Genomic DNA, 22,932 nt, shown 5'->3' with positions numbered 1-22,932 from the left:
AACATATTCGGTATATATAAAGAACATAATAGAAGCTGGTGGGAGGTCTCTAGCTTTAATACATACATTAAGGAGGGAATTACTGTAAGAGGATTGAGAAACTTATGTGTACCCCATTCATATGCCAAGAACGAGGAATGTATGAAAATATGGGAAAATTTGAAAACTAAACAAACATTGGAACTAATGGCATGTCTGAGGGACTTTGAAATAAAAACGTTAGAAAATACAAATAAAAAACTTGCAGAGGCCCACAAAGAAGTGACCAAATATAAGGAACATCCAGATTACAAACAATTGGAAGAAAAATTACAAAAAAAAAGTACATGCCCATAAAGAGCTGATAAAGGCTAAGAAACATAAGAAATACACCAGGGATTGGAGAGACTTTAAAACTGGAAAAATATATAATTGGAAAAGGTCTCCCAATAAACCTCCTCCTGAACCAATAACCTCTGCATCGGAAACAGAATCCGAATCAGAGGGAGAAACTCTGAGTACAGGAACAAAACCGAAACAGGGAGCTTTTTTAGGCAAGGGAAAGAGACCAAAACCGATAGGACCGGGTACACCCCGGGAACTTCGGAATCGAGAAAAATGGGCATACAAACGCAAGAACAAGGAGGAGGAATGGTAAAAGATAATGAAATGAGAGTGGTTAATTTAACGGAATACGAATTGAGTAATGTGGAAATTTCTGTGTTATCTAAGGGCCTAACATTTGTACCAAATGCAGACTTTGATCTTTTTGAAACAATAAAAGGACATTAATTTGTTTGGTAGGAAACTGGCTATCTATAAGTACATGAATTCTGCCACTATGAAGTCTAAGATGGCAGCTGAGGAAGAAACCAGCAACTTGGAAATCTTGAACAAATTATTGGAAGAGAATAGAACGGGAGAAGTAAAGTTGGGTATCCCAGAGAGTAATTTGTCAGGAAGGAGCAGATTCTGTCCTGCGATTGGCTCATATCCCCCAATTCAGATTTTTTTGGAAACAGTGGAAAAAGACTTAGAAAAATTGGCCCGGAATAAAAATGGGGGTATGAAAAATATTATAAGTAAAGATGAAAGGGAGGCGTTAGAAAAATTAAGTAAGAAAGATGATTTAATCATCAAAAAAAATTAAATCAGATAAAGGTGGGAATATTGTTATAATAGAAAAAGATCAATATATAAAAAAAAATGTGTATGCAAATTTTGAATAATAAAGAAAACTATGGAAGATTGGAAGGTAATCCAACTGAGGTCTTTTATAAAGAACTTGAACCTTTACTGAATACAGCAGTGAAAAATAATATCCTGACTAAAAAAAGATCTTGCATGCATGTTGACAAAGTCCCCCACAATAGCCACATTTTACTCCCTCCCTAAAATCCATAAACGATTGGAAGACCCCCCTGGACGACCAATAATTTCGGGCAATGGATGTCTTACTGAGGGAATTAGTGAATATGTAGACTTTTTCCTAAGACCTTTTGTAGTCAGTCTTCCCTCATATATTAGGGATACAATGGATCTGCTGAATAGACTACAGGGGATAATGGTAAATAAACATGTTTGGCTGGCCAGCCTGGATGTAGAATCACTGTACAATAATATTCAACATGACCTTGGGTATTGAGGCGATAAAGTATTTTCTGTGATCTAGAAGTACCCACTTGGAAGAACACTCAAGATTATAGATCTCATGTACTTTATATTGACCCACAATTACTTTTTATTCCAGAATAAATTCTATCTGCAGAGGAGGGGATGTGCCATGGGCACAGCGTGTGCCCCCTCTTATGCTAATATCTTTCTTGGATGGTGGGAGGACACAATTGTCTTCAGTGAAGAACTGGCGGTTTACACCTCACATGTTCTCTTCTGGGGCCGTTTCATAGATGACGTGTTCATTCTGTGGGACGGCCCCAGAGATATGTTCATTGAGTTTGTGAAGGTTCTAAATAGGAATGACATAGGAATGCTCTTTACGTATGAAATTGATCATACCTCTTTAAGTTTCTTGGATGTACAGATTACAAGAACAGAAGAAGGAGGTCTAAAAACTAAAATTTATCGCAAATCAACTGCCACTAATTCACTCCTAGCATGGAAAAGCCATCATCCAGTCCCCCTAAAAAAGGGAATCCCTAGGGGTCAATTCCTACGGGCGAGGAGGAACTGTTCAAGCCCAGAGGATTTCGAATCAGAATGCGCTAACCTTCATAAGAGATTTACGGAAAGAGGCTATCCAGAGAATGTAATAATTGAAGCTGAGGAAAAAGCAAAGAGAACTGACAGAGATGACTTAATGATTCCAAAGAAGAGAGAACAAACCCACAGAGAGGGGGCAATGCGTATAATTAATACGTATTCTACACAAGCAGATGAGATTAAAAGAATAGTTCAAAAACATTGGTCTATCTTAAAAACTTGATTCCCAACTAAATGAGATCCTGCCAAATAACCCCATGTTCACATACAGACGTGGCAGAAATATTGGTGATGATCTAACACACTCATACCTTCCCATATCGAGTAAATCAGTGAAAAAGACCTGATTGAACGTGCCCCTGAAGGGGATGTTCAAATGTGGAAGGTCTAAGGCATGTGCGAACGTTAAGACCTGCAAAAACTTCCAGGCCCCAAAAGATGGGAGAAATTTTGATATCCTGGATTTTTACAATTGCGAGACAGAGGGTGTGGTCTATGCCATTATGTGTCCATGCCCAATGCTGTATATAGGTGAAACGACCCGCCAAGTAAAACAGAGAATCCTGGAACATATTGGCAATATTAAGAATCCCAAAGATACACCAGTAGCTCGCCACTTCAGAGAGAAACATGGGGGTGACACCTCATGCCTCAAATATTTTGTGATCCAGCAATGGAAGATGGGACCGAGGGGTGGAAATTTGGATCTTAAACTTCGACAATTGGAAGCTAAATGGATCTACCGTTTGGGAACTCTAAACCCAGGCGGACTAAACGAGGGATTTACCTATACCCCATTTATCTGAGATGTATATATAATAATTAGGGTAGGAGTAAGGATTTCTATCAATGGAATACTCACAAAGTAGATATACCATATATTGCTCATAAAACCATCAAGACAATAGAAATATTGATAGGATGGAGGTAAGCTTTATTTAGCCACCTCGTCGAATACAATTAGGAAAAGGTAGAAAATGTGATATATACATATAAATTTAATCTACCCTCCTAATATGAAGGATGGTTATCTGTTATAATTATTTACTCCGTCCTAATGTAAACAAGCTTACCATCTATATAACAAAATGGAATACTGGGGGTTTTATATATGTAAAAGGTGAACAACCCTTAATGTACCTATAGATGGGAAAGCAATACTATACATTATAAGTACATATATGTTTTAGGTAAGATCCTATGGGTCCTTTAACTAAGGGAATCATGTCAGAATCGCAATGTTATAACCAATGAATAAACAGGTTTATTTGGTGTCATATGCTCAATCGCTATATAAACCACATGATACGTATTTATATACATTTATATCAAAGTAATGATTATAATAATCCATTGATCAATAAATAATTGGTTTTTATACATAGCAATACTCTGCTGAATAATCAATACCATGGAACTAGTACCCTGCGATATGAGAGACCTGCAATGACAATATATATATGTAAAAAAGGCCCCCTCGTATGTTTGTTTACAAATATGATGTAGCACGGAATGTAGTAAGTGCTGATTGGTGTAGGGGCGGAGAGATGGAAAATACCCCACCAACAAAATGGCGTCGCTCCATGAGGACGCCGCCGCGGGTATGACGCACCTCCAGGCGTAACTTCTATGGACCAGTACGTCTGTAGAAAGAACCCCACCATTAAGATGGCGTCGCCCTATGCAAGCGACGCCGTATACATGGCAGCAGGGAACGTCCGCAGACCAGTGACGTCTGTAGAGTGGGAGGGCATACAAAGAAGATGTCCAATAGGAAGCGCCCAATAGAAGTCTATGGGAGAAAATACGGCGTCCGCCGATATTAGATGCCAGTGCGGTGAGGCGTTCGATGGTAAGGGCCATGCTAGATTGGAGCTCCCCCACCCTGTTGAGTGATTATAGGGGTACTATTTGAAGCATAAATGATGTCTTTTGACTTCACTGTCGCGGATAGGACAGCCAATCAGAGTACGGAATGTAATGATTGATGGAACTCTTGACCAATGATAGGAGCTCCTAAATGGGCGTCTTCTAAAGATTGGATCCCTCCCCCCTATAGAGTATATAAGGCTAGTAATGAACTGGCCTCAGTTGATGCTTGACTGAGCTTGAGAGCACAGCTCTCATTTTTTATTTTCTTTACTATGATTGCATTGTGAATTTCTATGCACTTAGCACCTTAGCACTTAGCACTCTCTTTATCCCTGACGACGGCCCCATTTAGGGGGTTGAAACATGTTGGATGTGTGGTGGGGGGTCTTTTAATAGCACATAAGCAATCGTTTTTGAGGTATAGGTGTGATCAATTGCGATAGACTCCGTTGAACTATATTGATCTAAAACATATCAAATGACACCAACCTCATATAAGAAAAAGAAATATAAAATATAAATTTGGTTTTATGATACCAACTTTGGATAAGAAAATAAATGGAGGAATCTAAATATGATTTTAATGCAGACTATTAAAAGTTATATTTTATAAGTATATTCTCTTTTTTGGGAATCCACCTGTGTTTTCAAGTACTACATGTGGCAACAATCAATCTGAACTGATTGATATGTCTGAATGGTGTACTGTGGGGGAGGGAATAAAACAAGTGAGGGCCTGTTTTCACTTTTGCGGTGGGAATCGCCGCAGAAAAAATGCGGATGCGAATTTCGCATGCGGTTGCAAATTTTCATGCAAATTCGCATACGATTTTGCATGGATGACTATGTATGCGAATTTAACCATGGCAGTGCCTGTGTGCTTTTCCATTGTTTCTATGCGAAATTGTATGCAAATTTGAATGAAAATTCGCATACCAAAACCGCATGCGAATTTCCTATTAAATACATTGTATGCGAATCACATAGCGGTATGCGAATTCTGATGGCTCTGCCGTGCAGACTTTTTCAGCGCAGAAAAACTCTCAGAAATCCTGACAAGTGCAAACAGTCCCATCCACTTGTATTGTCAATGCGAATCTGCATGCAGGAAACGCATGCAGATTCGCTGTAGTGCAAACGGGCCCTGAGGTAGGCTGGTTGGGTAGCAGGCCTGAACAATGATCCTTTGCCAACAAACATTACACTATGCCTGCCACTTGGGTGAGACCTGGCATGCAGAGGCGTAGCTAGGGCTTTCAGCGCCCGGGGACAAAGACTATTAATGCGCCCCCTAAGGTGAAGGGTGCGGCGCGCGAAGCGTGCCAAAAAGGGGCGTGGCCACATATTAAATGTGGGCGTGGTTATTGGTGGAGCCAAATGTGCAGGAAGTTAGCAGGCTCACGCTCACCCACTCTCCCTCAGTATGTACCTTCCAGCATGTTCCAAGACAAATTGAGCAATCATGAGCCCCCCCCCATCAAGACAAATTAAGCAATCATGAGCCCCCCCCCCCCATCAAGACAAATTGAGCAATCATGAGGCCCCCAACATGACCAACTCAGCAATCATGAGGCCCCAAACAAGACAAATTCAGCAATCATGAGGCCCCCAACAAGACAAATTCAGCGATCTTGTGGCCCCCAACAAATCATGAGGCCCCCAACAAGACAAATTCAGTAACCATGAGGCCCCCAACAAGACAAATTCAGCAGTCATGAGGCACATAAATAGACAGCATTTCACATAAATAGGCAGATGCCCCCTTAATATGGTAGACACCTCTCACCTGGCAGCAGTTCCCCAAAATACACTCAGTCTGACAGCAGTGGTTCCCCAAAAATAGGTAGCCCCAGGTCTATAGGTGTCCCCAGAATAGGTGGCCAGCAGTATAGATGTCCCCAGAATAGGTGGCCAGCGGTATAGATGTCCCCAGAATAGGTGGCCAGCGGTATAGATGTCCCCAGAACAGGTAGCCAGGAGTATATGTGCCCAGTATATGTAACCAGGGGTATATGTGCCCAGTATATAGGTAGCCAGGGGGTATATGTGCCCAGTATATGTGTAGCCAGGGGGTATATGTGCCCAGTATATGTGTAGCCAGGGGGTATATGTGCCCAGTATATGTGTAGCCAGGGGGTATATGTGCCCAGTATATGGGTAGCCAGTGGGTATATGTGCCCAGTATATGGGTAGCCAGGGGGTATATGTGCCCAGTATATAGGTAGCCAGGGGGTATATGTGCCCGGTATATAGGTAGCCAGGGGGTTTATGTGCCCGGTATATAGGTAGCCAGGGGGTATATGTGCCCGGTATATAGGTAGCCAGGGGGTATATGTGCCCGGTATATAGGTAGCCAGGGGGTATATGTGCCCGGTATATAGGTAGCCAGGGGGTATATGTGCCCGGTATATAGGTAGCCAGGGGGTATATGTGCCCGGTATATAGGTAGCCAGGGGGTATATGTGCCCGGTATATAGGTAGCCAGGGGGTATATGTGCCCGGTATATAGGTAGCCAGGGGGTATATGTGCCCGGTATATAGGTAGCCAGGGGGTATATGTGCCCAGAATAGGTAGTCAGGTGTGCCCCCCAGCAGGAGGGGTGCAGCGCAGTGGAGGGAGAGCTGTGAGCACCTTAGGGGGCTCTCCCTCACTCGCTCTCCCCTCCAGAAGTAATGTCCGGGTGGCTGGCTCACCTGGGGGCTCCACGCATGCACCGGGCTGGGCTGGCTCGCTGGCTGGCGGCGCCGCCTCTTCTGTGCTGACTTGCCGCTCTGCGCAGCGTTCCACTTCTACAGTGCTGTGAAAAACTATTTGCCCCCTTCCTGATTTCTTATTCTTTTGCATGTTTGTCACACTTAAATGTTTCTGCTCATCAAAAACTGTCAACTATTAGTCAAAGATAACATAATTGAACACAAAATGCAGTTTTAAATGATGGTTTTTATTATTTAGTGAGAAAAAAAACTCAAAACCTACATGGCCCTGTGTGAAAAAGAAATCGCCCCCTGAACCTAATAACTGGTTGGGCCACCCTTAGCTGCAGTAACTGCAATCAAGTGTTTGCGATAACTTGCAACAAGTCTTTTACAGCACTCTGGAGGAATTTTGGCCCACTCATCTTTGCAGAATTGTTGTAATTCAGCTTTATTTGAGGGTTTTCTAGCATGAACCGCCTTTTTAAGGTCATGCCACAACATCTCAATAGGATTCAGGTCAGGACTTTGACTAGGCCACTCCAAAGTCTTCATTTTGTTTTTCTTCAGCCATTCAGAGGTGGATTTGCTTGTGTGTTTTGGGTCATTGTCCTGCTGCAGCACCCAAGATCGCTTCAGCTTGAGTTGACGAACAGATGGCCGGCCATTCTCCTTCAGGATTTTTTGGTAGACAGTAGAATTCATGGTTTATCTATCACAGCAAGCCTTCCAGGTCCTGAAGCAGCAAAACAACCCCAGACCATCACACTACCACCACCATATTTTACTGTTGGTATGATGTTCTTTTGCTGAAATGCTGTGTTACTTCTACGCCAGATGTAACGGGACACGCACCTTCCAAAAAGTTCAACTTTTGTCTCATCGGTCCACAAGGTATTTTACCAAAAGTCTTGGCAATCATTGAGATGTTTTTTTAGCAAAATTGAGATGAGCCTTAATGTTCTTTTTGCTTAAAAGTGGTTTGCGCCTTGAATATCTGCCGTGCAGACCGTTTTTGCCCAGTCTCTTTCTTATGGTGGAGTCGTGAATACTGACCTTAATTGAGGCAAGTGAGGGCTACAGTTCTTTAGATGTTGTCCTGGGGTCATTTGTGGCCTCTCGGATGAGTTTTCTCTGCGCTGTGGGGTAATTTTGGTCGGCCGGCCACTCCTGGGAAGGTTCATCACTGTTCCATGTTTTTGCCATTTGTGGATAATTGCTCTCACTGTGGTTCGCTGAAGTCCCAAAGCTTTAGGAATGGCTTTATAACCTTTACCAGACTGATAGATCTCAATTACTTTTGTTCTCATTTGTTCCTGAATCTCTTTGGATCTTGGCATGATGTCTAGCTTTTGAGGTGCTTTTGGTCTATTTCTCTATGTCAGATAGCTCCCATTTAAGTGATTTCTTGATTGAAACAGGTGTGGCAGTAATCAGGCCCGGGGGTGACTACAGAAATTGAACTCAGGTGTGATAAACCACAGTTAAGTTATTTTTTAACAAGGGGGGCAATCACTTTTTCACACAGGGCCATGTAGATTTGGAGTTTTTTTTTTCTCACTAAATAATAAAAACCATCATTTAAAACTGCATTTTGTGTTCAATTATGTCATCTTTGACTATCAGTTAACAGTTTTTGATGAGCAGAAACATTTAGGTGTGACAAACATGCAAAAGAATAAGAAATCAGGAAGGGGGCAAATAGTTTTTCACAGCACTGTATATGGACGCTGCGCGGCGGTGCGGCGGGCGACCATCCATGACGTGCGACGTCAGTGACGTCACCCGCTGACTGCGGATGGGGATATCCGGATTGCGGGCCGGTGTAATGTCAGATATTGCAGCCCCGCACGTTGTGCAGCCCCGCATGCGCAGTAGGAGCCTGCGCCCCATTACATTGTGCAGCCACGTGTGAAACGACCTAAATATCTCCGCTTCCGCACCACGTACACCCCCGAAATTTTCAGAGGAGGGAGGGGACCCCCACATCTAGCTCTATGCCGAATTGCAGCCCCCGAGCCCCGCTGGTTCCCGAGACTGATTGCAGCAAACCTATCTCGGGAACTAGCGGGGCTAGGGGGCTGCAATTTGACACAGAGCTGGATCTGGGGGTCCCTTCCCTCCCCTGAAAATTTCGGGAGTGTACGTGGTGCGGAAGCGGAAATATTTCAGCTAAATAATGTCTAACTTCCCACTGAGCATGCGCGATACTCAGTGAGGAAGGCTGCTTCCGGGCTGCAATATCTGACATTACACCGGCTGGCGGTGAGCGCTGCCTAGCAGCGCGTATCGATAAAAAAACCAAACACTGCAGCTGAGCTGGGGGCGCCCTTGGGGACCTAGCGCCCGGGGGCACCCGTCCTACCCCGACCCCCCCTAGCTCCGCGCCTGAGCATGTCTTTATTTTCTGCTCCACAATGTATGTGCCTCTCTCTCTTCAGGATTTTGAGTGCATTAGACAAAAGTAGACTGAGCATGATGCAGCTGTGCTGTAAGCACACATAGAAAAACTGGACACAGGGATAGTAGCATGGCTCAGATCAGTAATTAGATGATTGGTAAATTGTGGTACAGAGGAAGAATTCTACAAGTCCGCAAATGTCAGGCTAAACAAATGGCTTCTCAGTCTGGATTTGAATAACTCTAGGGAAGGGGCTGCCTTTACTGGGTATGGTAGGGAGCTCCAAAGGTTAGGAGCAGCGTGACAGAAAGCTTTGGCTCCAAAGGTTTTGGAGGTGCACTCTGGGAGTGACCAAGTTCATAGATCCTGCTGATCTGAGGTTGTGAGAGGTGTGGTGCAGTTTCAGCAAGTCCTTCATGTATCCAGGGTCCAAATTGTGGGGGGATTTGAATGTCAGCAGTCCAATCTTGAAGAGTATTCTGCATTTTACAGGTAGCCAGCGCAGTTCTAAATAAGTAAATGAAAAATCTGGCAGCAGCATTCTGTACTAAGGTCCTTGTTTGGGAGGCCTGCATAGAGGGCATTGGTGTGAACTAGGGTTGGAAGATTCTCTGGGGGGAATGAGAGTTTAATTTTTGCAATGTTCCTCAGAAGAAACACAAATATTTGACTATAGTTGAGATTTGGTTTCTGACACTCAATTCCCCATCGATTAGCACAACAAGGCTGTGCACAAGGTCGAAACTATTTATGTCTGATCCTGAGTGCTCTGCACAACAGATGTGTTTGTATGAGATATAAGAGTGAATGCACAGGGCTGCACTATGTTTGTCAATGGATGAACACACCTGGTGTCCCAAATATTGTTTTGTTTTGCGCAGTCAGGTTTTTTTGATTTTTTTTTTGCTGACACTGACGCATGTGGAAAATAACCCTGGCGAAAGAAGCTTGCATTCTGCTAGAGTTTGCTCTAATGTAGTTTATGCTCCCCTGCATGCGATGCGATTCTTTGCTTTACTCAGTGTTATACATTTTGAATCATTACCTATGGTTTCTAAAAAATTTGTTTCCTAAAAATATTGAAACAACAAAAAACACATTAGGTGAAAACAGCCCAATATTTTTCAATGGGCTGTCAGTTTGCTTGTGTATAATGTCCGGAATTTGAACATAGTGAAAACGAGCCCTAATTTTTTTTCAAACCACTCAAAGTTAACTTTCAAAACATTGAGCATCAATGTGGTCATTGTCCTCAGTACAAGTGCACATGCAAACACACAAACACACACTATATAAAGTGTTTACTCACCTACAAAAAGTGTACAATTTGAGTGTACAAGACTTTCAGTCCACAAGCGGCAAATCTCACTCTCGGTCAGTGACTCCACCCCATAACAATACTGGTAGTTCATCTTGGTGAGTACAAAAACTGGAGTTTGCTAAGAATAAATAAAATGTATAATTACCAAATCATTGGATCAAATGGTTTATTGATTAAACTTAAAATTATGACGTAATCCTGCATTCAGAAAAAAAAAAATTATATATATTTTTTTACACTCGCATACACACTGTATGATATACCCTCTATGCATATACTTGTATGCATGCAACTATGGCAACAGTGCAATGGTGTAGCTAGGATTTTCTACGCCGAGGACAAAGACAGTTTTCGCGGCCCATGGGGATGCAATTAAATGGGCGTGGCCATGCAACAGAATGTGGGTAGCCAAATGTAGCTTCAGGTATTTAGCAGTGGTGTAAGTAGGCCTGGCCAAAGGTTAGGGGAAATTAGCTATAGGCACGTGTTTAATATACTGTATGTTTAGCATAAAGATTAGGATCATGAGGATAGGGATCAAATTAAAGGGATACTGTAGGGGGGTCGGAGGAAAATGAGCTGAACTTACCCGGGGCTTCTAATGGTCCCCCGCAGACATCCTGTGTTGGCGCAGCTACTCACCGATGCTCCGGCCCCGCTTCCAGTTCACTTCTGGAATTTCTGACTTTAAAGTCAGAAAACCACTGCGCCTGCACGCCCGTGTCCTCGCTCCCGCTGATGTCACCAGGAGTGTACGGCGCAGACACAGACCATACTGGGCCTGCACTGTGCGCTCTTGATGACATCAGCGGGATCGAGGACACGGCAACGCAGGCGCAGTGGTTTTCTGACTTTAAAGTCTGAAATTCCAGAAGTGAACCGGAGGCGGGACCGGAGCATCGGTGAGTGGCTGCGCCAACACAGAATGTCTACGGGGGACCGTTAGAAGCCCCGGGTAAGTTCAACTCATTTTCCCCTGACCCCCCTACAGTATCCCTTTAAGGGGGAAAAAAACTATGCCTGGTACACACAATGCTATTTTCCATCAGATTGACAGTCAAATTGCTCATTTCTGGTATGTCCAATCTGCTCCAAATCAAGAAGGGGATCAATTTTGTGCGGTAGTGATCTGAAAATTGCTCCTAATCGAGAACGAGATCGGATTGGACATGCCAGAAATTATGGATTTAACCCGTCAATCTGACGGGAAATAACGGTGTATACCAGCATTTAGGATAGGGTTACTAATTACAAACACACACAAACACAGAACATTTATATCGAGCTTTTCTCCTGGCGGACTCAAAGCGCCAGAGCTGCAGCCACTAGGACGCACTCTATAAGCAGTAGCAGTGTTAGGGAGACTTGCCCGAGGTCTCCTACTGAATAGGTGCTGGCTTACTGAACAGACAGAGCCGAGATTCGAAACCCAGGTCTCCTGTGTCAGAGTCAGAGCCCTTAAACATTACACTATCCGGCCACTACAATTATAAGATTACGCTGATTAACTAGTGAGAGTGCCGAGCTCTGCTAGAGGACTTCTGTGATGCAGATGGTTATTCATAGCAGAGACGGCCCTGGCTAGATAATATAAAATACATAAAACATCAGATTCACAGCCAAGGTGCGCCTACCCAGATGCTGCCACCGGGGACAGATGTCCCTTCTAGCCCTCCCCTAGCTACACCTCTGTAACAGTGCTCTGAGGTACAGACTTGCCAACTAAACATCCTAGGAAGGTTTATTCTATATTTGTAAACACCCAAATCATATTAGAAACAAACTCTCACTATAGGAATAACCTTTACTAAACAGTGGTTATCATAGTGATGTTTTGGCCAATCAACCCTTTATGAAGAACTAAGAAAACAGTGAAGAGAAAAAGCTAATTATGCATAATAAAATGAGACATCCTCAGACGGGTGGCCACAATATTGAAGTCATACAAGCATGTCAGTAACACATTCACATCACTATATTAAAGTGGCTCTCCAGGCCAACAAAATAAGGATCTTGAAAATAATTTTAGGCTGATTTCATCAGGGAGGCTCATAAGCTTTTGTGCACCCAGTACAATGATCTATACCAATTCTTGCTACAGCAGAACTTTAAGTAAATTTTCTTGTACCATGACTTGAGTACACAACGCTGTACATCACTGCTCAAAAAAAAAAAGTTTCCCCAGAGGAGAAGTTAATTGACCTTCACACTATTCTTGTTCAATCAGAATATGTGGTGGATGTCTTGTACACATTTAAAGAAAACTTGTAACGAAAAACAAAAAACAAAAAAAAAAAACAACACCTCCTGTATGATACTTCCCTCGGGAGGGGGAAGCCTCTGGATCCCAACGAGGCTTCCCCCGTCCTCCTACGCCCAGGCAATCCAGCGCTGTGACCCACCCCCGAACAGCAGTAAGGTAAATATTTACCTACCACGATCCAGTGCAGGCGCAGTAGTGGCTATTCATTCGGGCTAAAGTGGAAATAGCCAAGCTTGATCGTATTCTCTCTACTGCACAGGCGCGAGTCCTTGGTGTCTGCGCAGTAGAGCGGATAGATCAGGCTTAGCTATTTCCGCCTTAGCCCGAATGAAAAACCGCTACTGCACCTGCGCAGGATTGCGGTAGGTAAATATTGCCGCGTCTGCGCAGTAATTGTCAGGCTTTGTCAGGGAAGTGTTGGGGGAACCAGCGCTGGATTCCCCTAGGCTACAGAGGACGGGGAAGCCTCATTGGGACCCCGAGGCTTCCCCCCCTCCGAGGTAAGTATCTCCCAGAGGGAGATTTTTTGTTACAGGTTCTCTTTGAGGAAAGAGGAGTTAGGCAGGGTTCACACTTATTGTGAAAAAAATTAAGATTTATCACATTAAAATTCGCATTGGTGTACAAATTCTCATACTTTTTTTTTTTTACAGCAGCTAATGAAAGTCAATGGGAATTTGCATGCAATGTGCACATTTATTTCGGCAAAATGTAAATTTTATTTGCGCATGCAAAAACACAAATGCAATTTTACCAATTTTAGCAGAGATGTGATTTGACTTTCACTAGATGTGCAGTGAACAAGTTTTTCACACACTTGCCTTAGCAGTTACATACTTTACAAGCAGTAACGATGACAACAGCGGTGATCAATTTGGGTATGTAAATCAGGGGTGAGGTAGGATTTGACAATGGGCAAACACTGACTAAATCATTTAGAAATAAAGCTGCGTTAATGTTGAAAATACTGATTTAAAAACTACAGATTAGCAGATACCATCCATAAAAATGTTTGCTAGAGTAGGAGCATAGAGAGCACAATAAGGGTATAAGAGGCGCCCTGGTGTAATAAAAGCATCTAAAAACAGTTTAAAAACGGGAAATAAATTTGAGGTGGCTTACCTCAGTGACGAAAAAATCTTTGTATTTTACAAAGGTTTTTATTAGTAGCACAGGCAACGCGTTTCGCGGGTCAGAGCCCGCTTCCTCAGGCCAATAACAGTGCCAAACTAAATGACAGAGTCAGCAAAGGGATCCTCTGAGCATAGAGAGCTCCCACAGGACTGCCACTAGTCTGCAAGCAGAATTGGTACCGGAACCTGAACCTGAAGTAATCATGGTTTTACACATGATGATATTTCCTACCTGATCGTCGTGAATCAGACGGTTATTTCCGTCATGCCCAATCTACTACCGTTCGATAAGATTGATTTCCCTAAAGCCCCATACACACACACACACACACACACACACACGGTCTTTAGAGGCTCGTACACGTCATACTGAAGCCAACGACGGGTCCGTCGGCACCTCCCACTGGGCGGGTTTTCAGCAGACAGTACAGCGTGTGTACAGTCTGTCGGTGAACTGATAAGGCTCTTTGCTCAGTCCACCAACAGACTGTGCACACGCTGTACTGTCTGCTGAAAACCCACCCAGCGGGAGGTGCCGATGGACTCGTCGTTGGCTTCAGTATGAAGTGTGTAGGAGCCTTTAGGCTCTCACAACTTTTCTTGTGAAACACCTAAAAACAAATCTCTTGCTATTGTGCAAGCAGCTGATAAGACTGATAAGTAGTCAATCCAAATGTTGAATTGACTTATCAGCTGCTTGAACAATAGCAAGAGATTTGTTTTTAGGCGTTTCACAAGAAAAGTTGTGAGAGCCTAAAACACTGCTGTTGAGTGTGTGTAGGGGGCCTAGTTATCATGGGAAAACTGACCCAGTTATCGATTGGGAGCAGTTTGGACTTGTACACACGATGCAACTTCCTCTCAGATTACCCGTCAATCGGACAGGAAACATTGCATCGTGCGTTCCCAGCATTAGACTACAAGCACAACTCAAGTAACTATATAACAAACAAGCATAATGGTCATGAAATCACTTGTGTACAGAGTTGTTATAGTTATGGACAACAAACCTTTTTAGTCCGTTTATTTGAACTCCTTGCTGTGATAGCAGTATGGACAGTGCTCTGAAGCAGCAGAAGCATGTCCTCCAGACTGAAGAGCTTGTACACAAAGTTGTTGTCATTTGCTTCCACAGTGTACTCCGTATCATCCTCTGTTATTTGTAGGAGATCATTAGAGAGTACTACTGAAATACAAAAAAAATAAATAAAAATTAGACACCAAAAGTAAGTAAGGTAAGCAAAACAACCAATTACCAAAATAATAAAGTCAGCCAGATTTGGATACAATCTCAGCCACATTTGACCAATATAAATGCTAGGCATGTGCACCTAATGAAGAGGACAGAAAAGCTGTGCAAGTTTGAACTGCATTGAGCAGTTTGATGGATTCTCCAGAAATTTGATTGAAACAGAGCACAGTTGTTGACATATAGTGTACAGCCACCATTGGTGAGTTCTGTCTCCCCACATTACAACACAAGCCACCAAATTATGTTACTAACAACAATCTTTCCTGAAAGTTTTAGAGTTGTTTTTTTTTAGATCACTGTACAAATTTGCACAGCACCCTGTTCAGCAGCATATTCTGTGAGCAGATATGAGAAGGGTAAGCAGGAGGCATCCCACAAGCAGCTGCTGCAAAAAAATACAATCGCCTTCAATCACAGATTTTTTTGCAGAATAGGAAGAGACCACTATTCAGGTACTCATGCAACAGTCAACAAAAAAAGTGGCTTAAAGGGACCCTGAGCGGTCCAAAAAATAAAATTGGTACTTACCTGGGGCTTCCTCCAGCCCAGCGTAGGCAGCGAGGTCCCCCGGCATCCTCCTGGGTCCTCTCCCGGTCCCGCTGGTGGCTCCGTTACCACCGTCGACTACTACGCGTCATCGCGCCGGCCGGCATGACAGTCCTGCGCAAACACTTTTTTAACTCTGAACCGCACATGCGCAGGACTGTCACGCCGCACGTCGACACGTAGCGGCCGGCGTGATGACGCGGAGTGTCCCCATTCAAGAAGAAACGGCCGACCTTCAGCCGAAAAGTTGACAGCAACTGAGTCGCCAGCAGGACTGGGGGAGGACGCCAGGGAACCTTGCGGCCTACGGTGGGCTGGAGGAAGCCCCAGGTAAGTATCCGTTTCATTTTTTTTGGACTGCTCAGGGTCCCTTTAAAGAGGGATTGTCAGCCACAAAATCAAATTCCATTTACCCCTTTGCTCTGTGTTTAATAAGCAGCCTGCAACCTTACCCTGTATTGCAAGCACTCCAAACTATTCAGAAAAGTTTCTGCTATAATAAATCTTGTCTCAGTCAGCCTGGATCTATTTTTGCCATTGCCAACAAGAAGGAAGCCTATCATCACCCTCCCACACTCCTGCTCCTTATTGATTGGCTGAGAACAGTTCAGTGGGCTGCTGAAATCTGATCATTGCTATGTTCACATGCGTTTACAAAGCAAGATAGGTATGACAGTGCAGTTTCTAGAAGTAAGGGAGGAAATAACATTAGGATAGGCTTCAGTCAGAGGGAATCAAAATGTATAATGCCAGGAACAGAATTCTCTTTATTTACTATATAAAATTCACTGAAATCAAAGCGTGGACAGTACAATACATCTGTTATGTAAGTAGAACAAGTAGTTATCTACTTATGTGTTGTTTTTTCTGGGATAGTATGGCCGTCTCTGCTGCTTTAAGACTATTACTCTGTGTCATACATTCAAGAAGCAGTAGAGTATTGTACCATGTTAGCCATCAGTAAAAGCAAGAAGTTTTGAATCAGGATGATACCATTTATTGGCTAACTTTGAGATAAAGTAAGCTTGCGGCTTAAGCCTTCACTGGACTTGGTTCCGGCATTTACTGACAAGATGTAAAATACATAGTTTATATACACTGGACATTGAGAGGAGAAACATTCTTTTGCAAACACAGATAAATTAGATGCCTTAATTGCCACTTCAGGAGGGACTCACATGCATCCTAGCTAAATAGATAGTGGCTGGATAGTGTAAGGGCACCACCTTTGACATGGGAGGCCAGGGTTGGGATCCTGGCTAGGGTCAATAAGGAGTCCTTAAAGAGGAGCTGTCAGCCATACTATCCCAGGAAAAAAAGCAAATATATAAGTAGATAAATACTTGCTCCACTTACATAACATATGTATTGCACTGTCCACGTTATGATTCCTGTGAATTTTAAAGGAAAAGTAGAGAATCATATTCTAGACAGTTTCCATATTTACTGTGGCTATTTTGAAGCCAATCGTGATGTAATATCCACCCTTAGTCTCCTCTGCCTGATTTGCCCGCCCTCCACTATAGAAAGTGCATTGTTTCAGCCTGAGAAATTTTGGCCAATCAGAGAGGAACAGAGGTGTGGAAGGGGAAAAAAGGAGGGAAAGAGGCTTCAGCCAATCAGGCTGCATTAGTTAAGTCTGAGGGGAAGTAGAGAAGCACAAAAAGACAACCCAGCATGCACCGCAACTTCTCCTTTGTGTACCAAATTTTCTGTGTACCAAATAAAGGTGCATACACACATCAGACTATAGTCTTTAGAAAATGAAAGATCACAGACCAATCTTACCACCCTTCATGTAGTAGGAGAGCCATACTCTACACAGTCTTTTGTATGGAGCTGAACTCCACATCGGAAAAAAAAAAATCTTTGCAAGATGCTGCTCACACAGATGCTGTACAGACACAAAAGATCTGTAGCTGCAAAAGATCTGTTCCTGCCAAAAATCCATTCCTGCAAATTGCAATGATAGTCTATGAGATCTGCAGATCATCATACACACATGATTTAACTGACATTCATCTGCAGATCAGATCCACCAGGATGGATTTTCAGGACTGCAGATGACTGCTTGATCTGCAGATGAATGTCAGTTAAATCATGTGTGTATGATGATCTGCAGATCTCATAGACTCATTGCAATTTGCAGGAATGGATTTTTGGCAGGAACAGATCTTTTGCAGATACTGATCTTTTGTGTCTGTACAGCATCTGTGTGTGCAGCATCTTGCAAAGATGTTTTTCTGATGTGGAGTTCAGCTCCATAGAAAAGACTGTAGGTATGGCTCTCATACTACATGAATTGGTCTGATTGGTCTGTGATCTTTTATTTTCCAAAGACTATAGTCTGATGTGTGTATGCACCGTAGCCACCCTGGCGTTCTATTTCCCCAGGATTTCCGTGCAAAAAGTGGTTCAATTAATTTCCAATAGTTTTCAACCAATTTTTTTTTTTTTGCAATCATTTTTTTTTATATTGAATTCAATACAGGTTATAGTATTAAATTCAATTAAAAAAAAAGTGTTTGCTGCGAGATTTTGATGATGCTGTGTGACATTGGTGCCATCAACACCGATCGACGGGGGACATGTGATCGCCAAGGGAGAAGCAAAATCCGCCAAGGGACATGGAAGAAGGCACTGGGGAAGCTATCAGAGGTACGCGACGAGGGATCAGCATGCCAATGGTGAGTATAAGACCCAGATGTATAGCCAGATGTATTAGCCAGATGTGCAGCCAGGTATAGTTAGCCAGATGTGCAGCCAGGTGTAGTTAGCCAGATGTATTAGCCAGGAATAGTTAGTCAGATGTATTAGCCAGGAATAGTTCGCCAGATGTTTTGCCAGGTATATAGGGAGCAAGATGTTTGCTGGTGTGTAGGAGACAGATGTGCAGCCAGGTGTATAGGAGACAGATGTGCAGCCAGGTGTATAGGAGACAGATGTGCAGCCAGGTCTAGGGAGTCATATGTATAGGGAGCTAGGTTTGCGGGTGCCTCTGCCCCCCCCCCAACCCCATTGCCCCCGATGCCCCCTAACTGTGGCCGGGTGTCCCTTCTGTGGGGGGGGGGGGGGGCTCCCCTTCTGTGCTGGCTGGTAGTGGCCGGCGGGGATCCCCATACTGTGCGTGTGGGTGGCCGGGTGGCCCTTTTGTGTGTGCATTGGGGGGGAGGGGCAGGTATCCCCTTCTATGGGGGCTAGTCGTGGTCGGTCGGGGACACCCCCTTCTGTGGTGGGGGGGGGGGGGGGGAGGTGGGTGTCCCCATCTATGCGGGCTGTGGGTGGCCTCTCCCTCCTCTTCCCCCATCCCTCCCTCTCTGTCTTCCGTGCCCCCCCCCCTCACCCCCGATCCCGTGTCTCCCCCCCTGTAAGAAGCCCTGATCTACTCACCTGAGGGCTTTCTCCTGCGGCGGAAGCGGCACACTTCCTCCTCCATCGCGAAGTCTCGTGTTCTCTGTAATTACAGTACGCAGCTTGGTGACGTCACCAAGCCGCGTACTGTAATAACACAGACCGGGACTTCGGCGATGGAGGAGGAGGGTGTCCATCTCGGCCGGCGCAGGAGAAAGCCCTCAGGTGAGTGAAGCAGGGCTTCTGACAGGGGGGAGACACGGGATCGGGGGGGGTGGGGAGACACAGGATCAGTGGTGAGGGGGGGCACGGGGGACAGAGAGGGAGGGATGGGGGAAGAGGAGGGAGAGGCCACCCACAGCCCGCATAGATGGGGACACCCACCTCCCCCCCACCACAGGAGGGGGGTGTCCCCGACTGACCACGACTAGCCCCCTTAGAAGGATTATACCCCCCCCCCCCGCACACACAGAGAAGGGCCACCCAGCCACCCGCACAGTATGGGGATTCCCCCCCCTCACAGAGGGGATCCCCGCCTGCCACTAACAGCCAGCACAGAAGGGGACCCCCCCCCCACAGAGGGGATCCCCGCACCAGCCACCCGCCGGCACAGAAGGGGAATCCCTGCACAGCCCCACACATTCTCTGCCCCGCCGGCCCTGCTGCACAGGGATTCCCAGGGTGGCTGGATGCTAGTTCTGCACGCTGTGGGTAGCACAGATCGCTACCCACAGCGTGCTAACAGGCATACAGCCACCCTGGGGAATCCCTCTGATGAGGGAAAAGTGCAGCCGGCGGGGAAGAGAAACAAGAAATCTCCCTGGCGGTATTGACGAGCTCAGCTCGTCAATACCGCTTTCAGCAAGTTTTTCCAGGACGAGCTGAGCTCCTCAATACCGCCAGGGTGGTTAAGAGTCAGGTAAACTGGGGAATGATCATTTATAAACAAGAAAAGGAATAGAGATTTTAACTTTTTGATTGCCCGATTAGCAACCTTATTACTTGTTATTACACAGAGTCAGTCATTTTTCTTGACTTGGAAATTTTCAAGGAAGGGGGCACGCTATGGACTAGAACCCACTTCAAGGGGACAGACAGGAATGGCTACATCCCTGTCGGGAGTTGCCATCACCCTAATTGGCTTAGGGAGGTCCCCAGAGGCCAGTTCCTCCAGTTACGGAGGAACTGTTCCCGACTGGAAGATTAGGATTCCCAGTCCACTATGCTGGCAGGGAGATTTATGGAAAAGGGGCATGACCCTAATGTGGTGAACTCACAAAGGGCACTAGTGGCGGGTATGGACAGAAGCCAGACTTTTGTATCGAGATCACGGGTTGAGAGAGGGATGGATTTTAGTTTCCTGTCTGGATACAGTCGGCAATCTAGACAGATGGAGAACATCTTCAGGAAACACTGGAATATCCTACGACAGGACCCATCCCTTGGGCCATGTCTACCTGACCGCCCCTCCTTTATCTATAGACGTGCCAGGAATCTGAAAGATTACCTGGCACCTAGCTGTGTTGGCCCCCCCACGACCTGTGACTAACCCATGGCAAACGGCTGGCTTTTACCTTTGTTGGGACTGCCGAGCCTGCCGTGAGGGCCTCACTTTTAGAACCCAAGAGGTTACCTCTAGTGCTAATGGGAGATCTTTTAAAATTACGGACTTTATCACGTGTAAAACGGCGCATGCTGTATATTTGTTGTCCTGTAACTGTGGACTTCAATACATAGGGAGGACGACTAGGGCCCTCCATAAAAGATGGGGTGAACACATATATAAGATCAGGAAGGGTTTTGAGCAGCATAGTGTCTCCAGGCACTTCTCCTCCCATCACGCCAAGTGTCTTAACGGTCTTAAACGGTGTGGGGTCCAGAGGGGCTGTAACCGGAAACGTGAAGGGTCGGAATTGGAGACCCAGTGGATACATAAGATGGGGTGCCTAGAGCCCTCAGGACTGAATATTGATCTCAACTGTTTTATCAGTACTGATTGGAACATTGGGCTCTGGGCGCCCCTCACGTGTATCCATCTGGTGGCGAACGGGGTTTAGTGAACGTAAGGGTGAACATGAGCGGCCATTCTATATGGCATAGGGATTAATATATCTGTGTGATACTGGTGGGTGGGATGCTTATACTGTTTATTTAGTTACCATTTGGGTGTTTATTTGTGCTATTATCAGGTGGGGTACTTATATTGTCAATTTAGTCACCATTTGGGTGTCTACCTGGTTGGAACTCATATCTTTTGTGTGTGGCTAGCTGGATTTGCTTATATTAAGTTATATATCAGCCATATTGGTTACACTGCCACTATGTGGCAAGATTGAGCACTGCGCTAGGAGTTAATGCCTACAAGGGTCTCTAAAAACAGTACCTTTGATTTTAATTGTGTTCTTTTTTATAATTATGATTAGAGTATCTTAGATAACTTCTCATATGATTTGTAGGTATTTTGATGTTATAACTATGATTGCCTATGTTGAGGGCAGCGTGCGGGTCTGCTGAGTGCTTGACAGCCTGTAACTGACGCTATAAAGCACGCCGTATCCAACGCTCCGTAGCCCCTGATGAGTTACCATAGTACCGAAACGCTTTGGGCGGAGCTACAGAGCGGCGCTGCGTGTAACGTCACCGGACGCGGTGACTGTCGGCACAAGATACTATCATCTTTAGCAGTGCAACTACTGGGGTAAGGGCTAAAGCGGACTGTTCAGTGGCTGTCACGCACTATCAGAACCGCGCGCCTCCCCACACATGTATGCCCGCATGTATTGGACATTTTTTACTATATTTTATCCTGACTAAATAAATGTGGGATACCTATCCCTTGCACTTTTGCTATGTCAAGCGTCTATGTTTGGAGGTGACCGTCTGGATTTACAAGAGCCCAGCTGACTTTGCCACGGTGGCTGAGGGGTGGCCAATACCCCTGACACGCTGACGGGCCCGTTTGCCCAGCACATCCGGTGAGTCTTTCCACAATGGGGGATGGCTTGTGTGCTTATTCCCCCATGTACAAGTGCAAGCTGTTTACTGTGAATGCTGAGGACACTGAACTCTGCGTGCTTTACCCATATACCAACAGACTTCTCTCAGCTTATTACTCGTTTACCAGATAAAGGCCTTGATTCATCAAGACTTATCGAATCAATTACCGACAACTCGGTAAAATACCGAACTCGATAAGTTGATTTCAGGATTCATCAAAGTTATCCACAGCTGTTAGTGAGCATTCAGTAATCATTCGGTAATGATGCGATAAAATGGAACAAAAGTGCAATTCATAAAAATGCAAGTGGGCGTGGTTTAGCGTTACATTTAGGATTAGTTATCTCCTTCACTGCTCTGTCGTCATTCCTGTCAGATCATTGCTGATAGAAGATGGAGCCATTTGAAGTGGTTATGTATCAGCTGAGAGAGTGATTCAAAGGCGCAGAAGGGCAAGAATAAGATCTAGAACCATATAAATTTGCAAGAGAATGGATTTATTTGCTATACCAGGACATCGGCATTTCTCTTGAATCATCTTGTTAGAGAATACAGGCAGTGCCAGGGCTAATTAAATTGCTAGCTGCACTACATTTTTTCAGAAAAGGCTCCTATCAAGCCGTAACTGGCGAAATTGTGGGATTGTCCCAAGCCACTTCCAGAATCCTGGTCCAGGTGTTAAGCCCTATTCGGAATGTTGCTACGTGGTGTTCAAAGGACTGCCTTTTTACCCACAATTCCACTCTTACGGCCTTGTGTTAAATTACCAATATAAACTGGAAATATTGACACGTTACCAAATGGTTACCGCATTGTTATCGATATTTTATCGAAAATACACAGAATGCGGAAAAAACCTTGATGAATACAGCTAGAAATCCATTAACTTCGAATTCGGTAATA

At 44.7% G+C, this 22,932-nt stretch overlaps 1 protein-coding gene across 4 annotated transcripts in view; it reads right to left on the bottom strand.

The window, feature by feature from the left end:
• ICE2 (interactor of little elongation complex ELL subunit 2) overlaps window positions 1-22,932 on the bottom strand; it is a 140,129-nt gene that overhangs the window by 49,576 nt on the left and 67,621 nt on the right. For 3 of the 4 annotated variants that reach the window (XR_011030327.1, XM_068275695.1, XM_068275696.1), the window contains exons 11-12: window positions 14,894-15,069; window positions 10,476-10,605 (exon numbers count right to left, since the gene is read on the bottom strand). Coding sequence is in view for 2 of the 4 variants with exons in the window: in XM_068275695.1 (XP_068131796.1) it covers window positions 10,476-10,605; window positions 14,894-15,069 (306 nt within the window). In the remaining 2 variants the exon portion in view is untranslated. The remainder of the gene's footprint in view (window positions 1-10,475; window positions 10,606-14,893; window positions 15,070-22,932) is intronic. The other variant, XR_011030328.1, reaches the window with a different exon arrangement.

Source organism: Hyperolius riggenbachi, chromosome 3 (assembly GCF_040937935.1).
Source record: "Hyperolius riggenbachi isolate aHypRig1 chromosome 3, aHypRig1.pri, whole genome shotgun sequence".
In the NCBI taxonomy this organism is placed as follows: Eukaryota; Metazoa; Chordata; class Amphibia; order Anura; family Hyperoliidae; genus Hyperolius; species Hyperolius riggenbachi.
The sequence above is the reverse complement of the archived record's forward strand: the minus strand, read 5'-3'. Positions and strand labels throughout refer to the sequence as shown.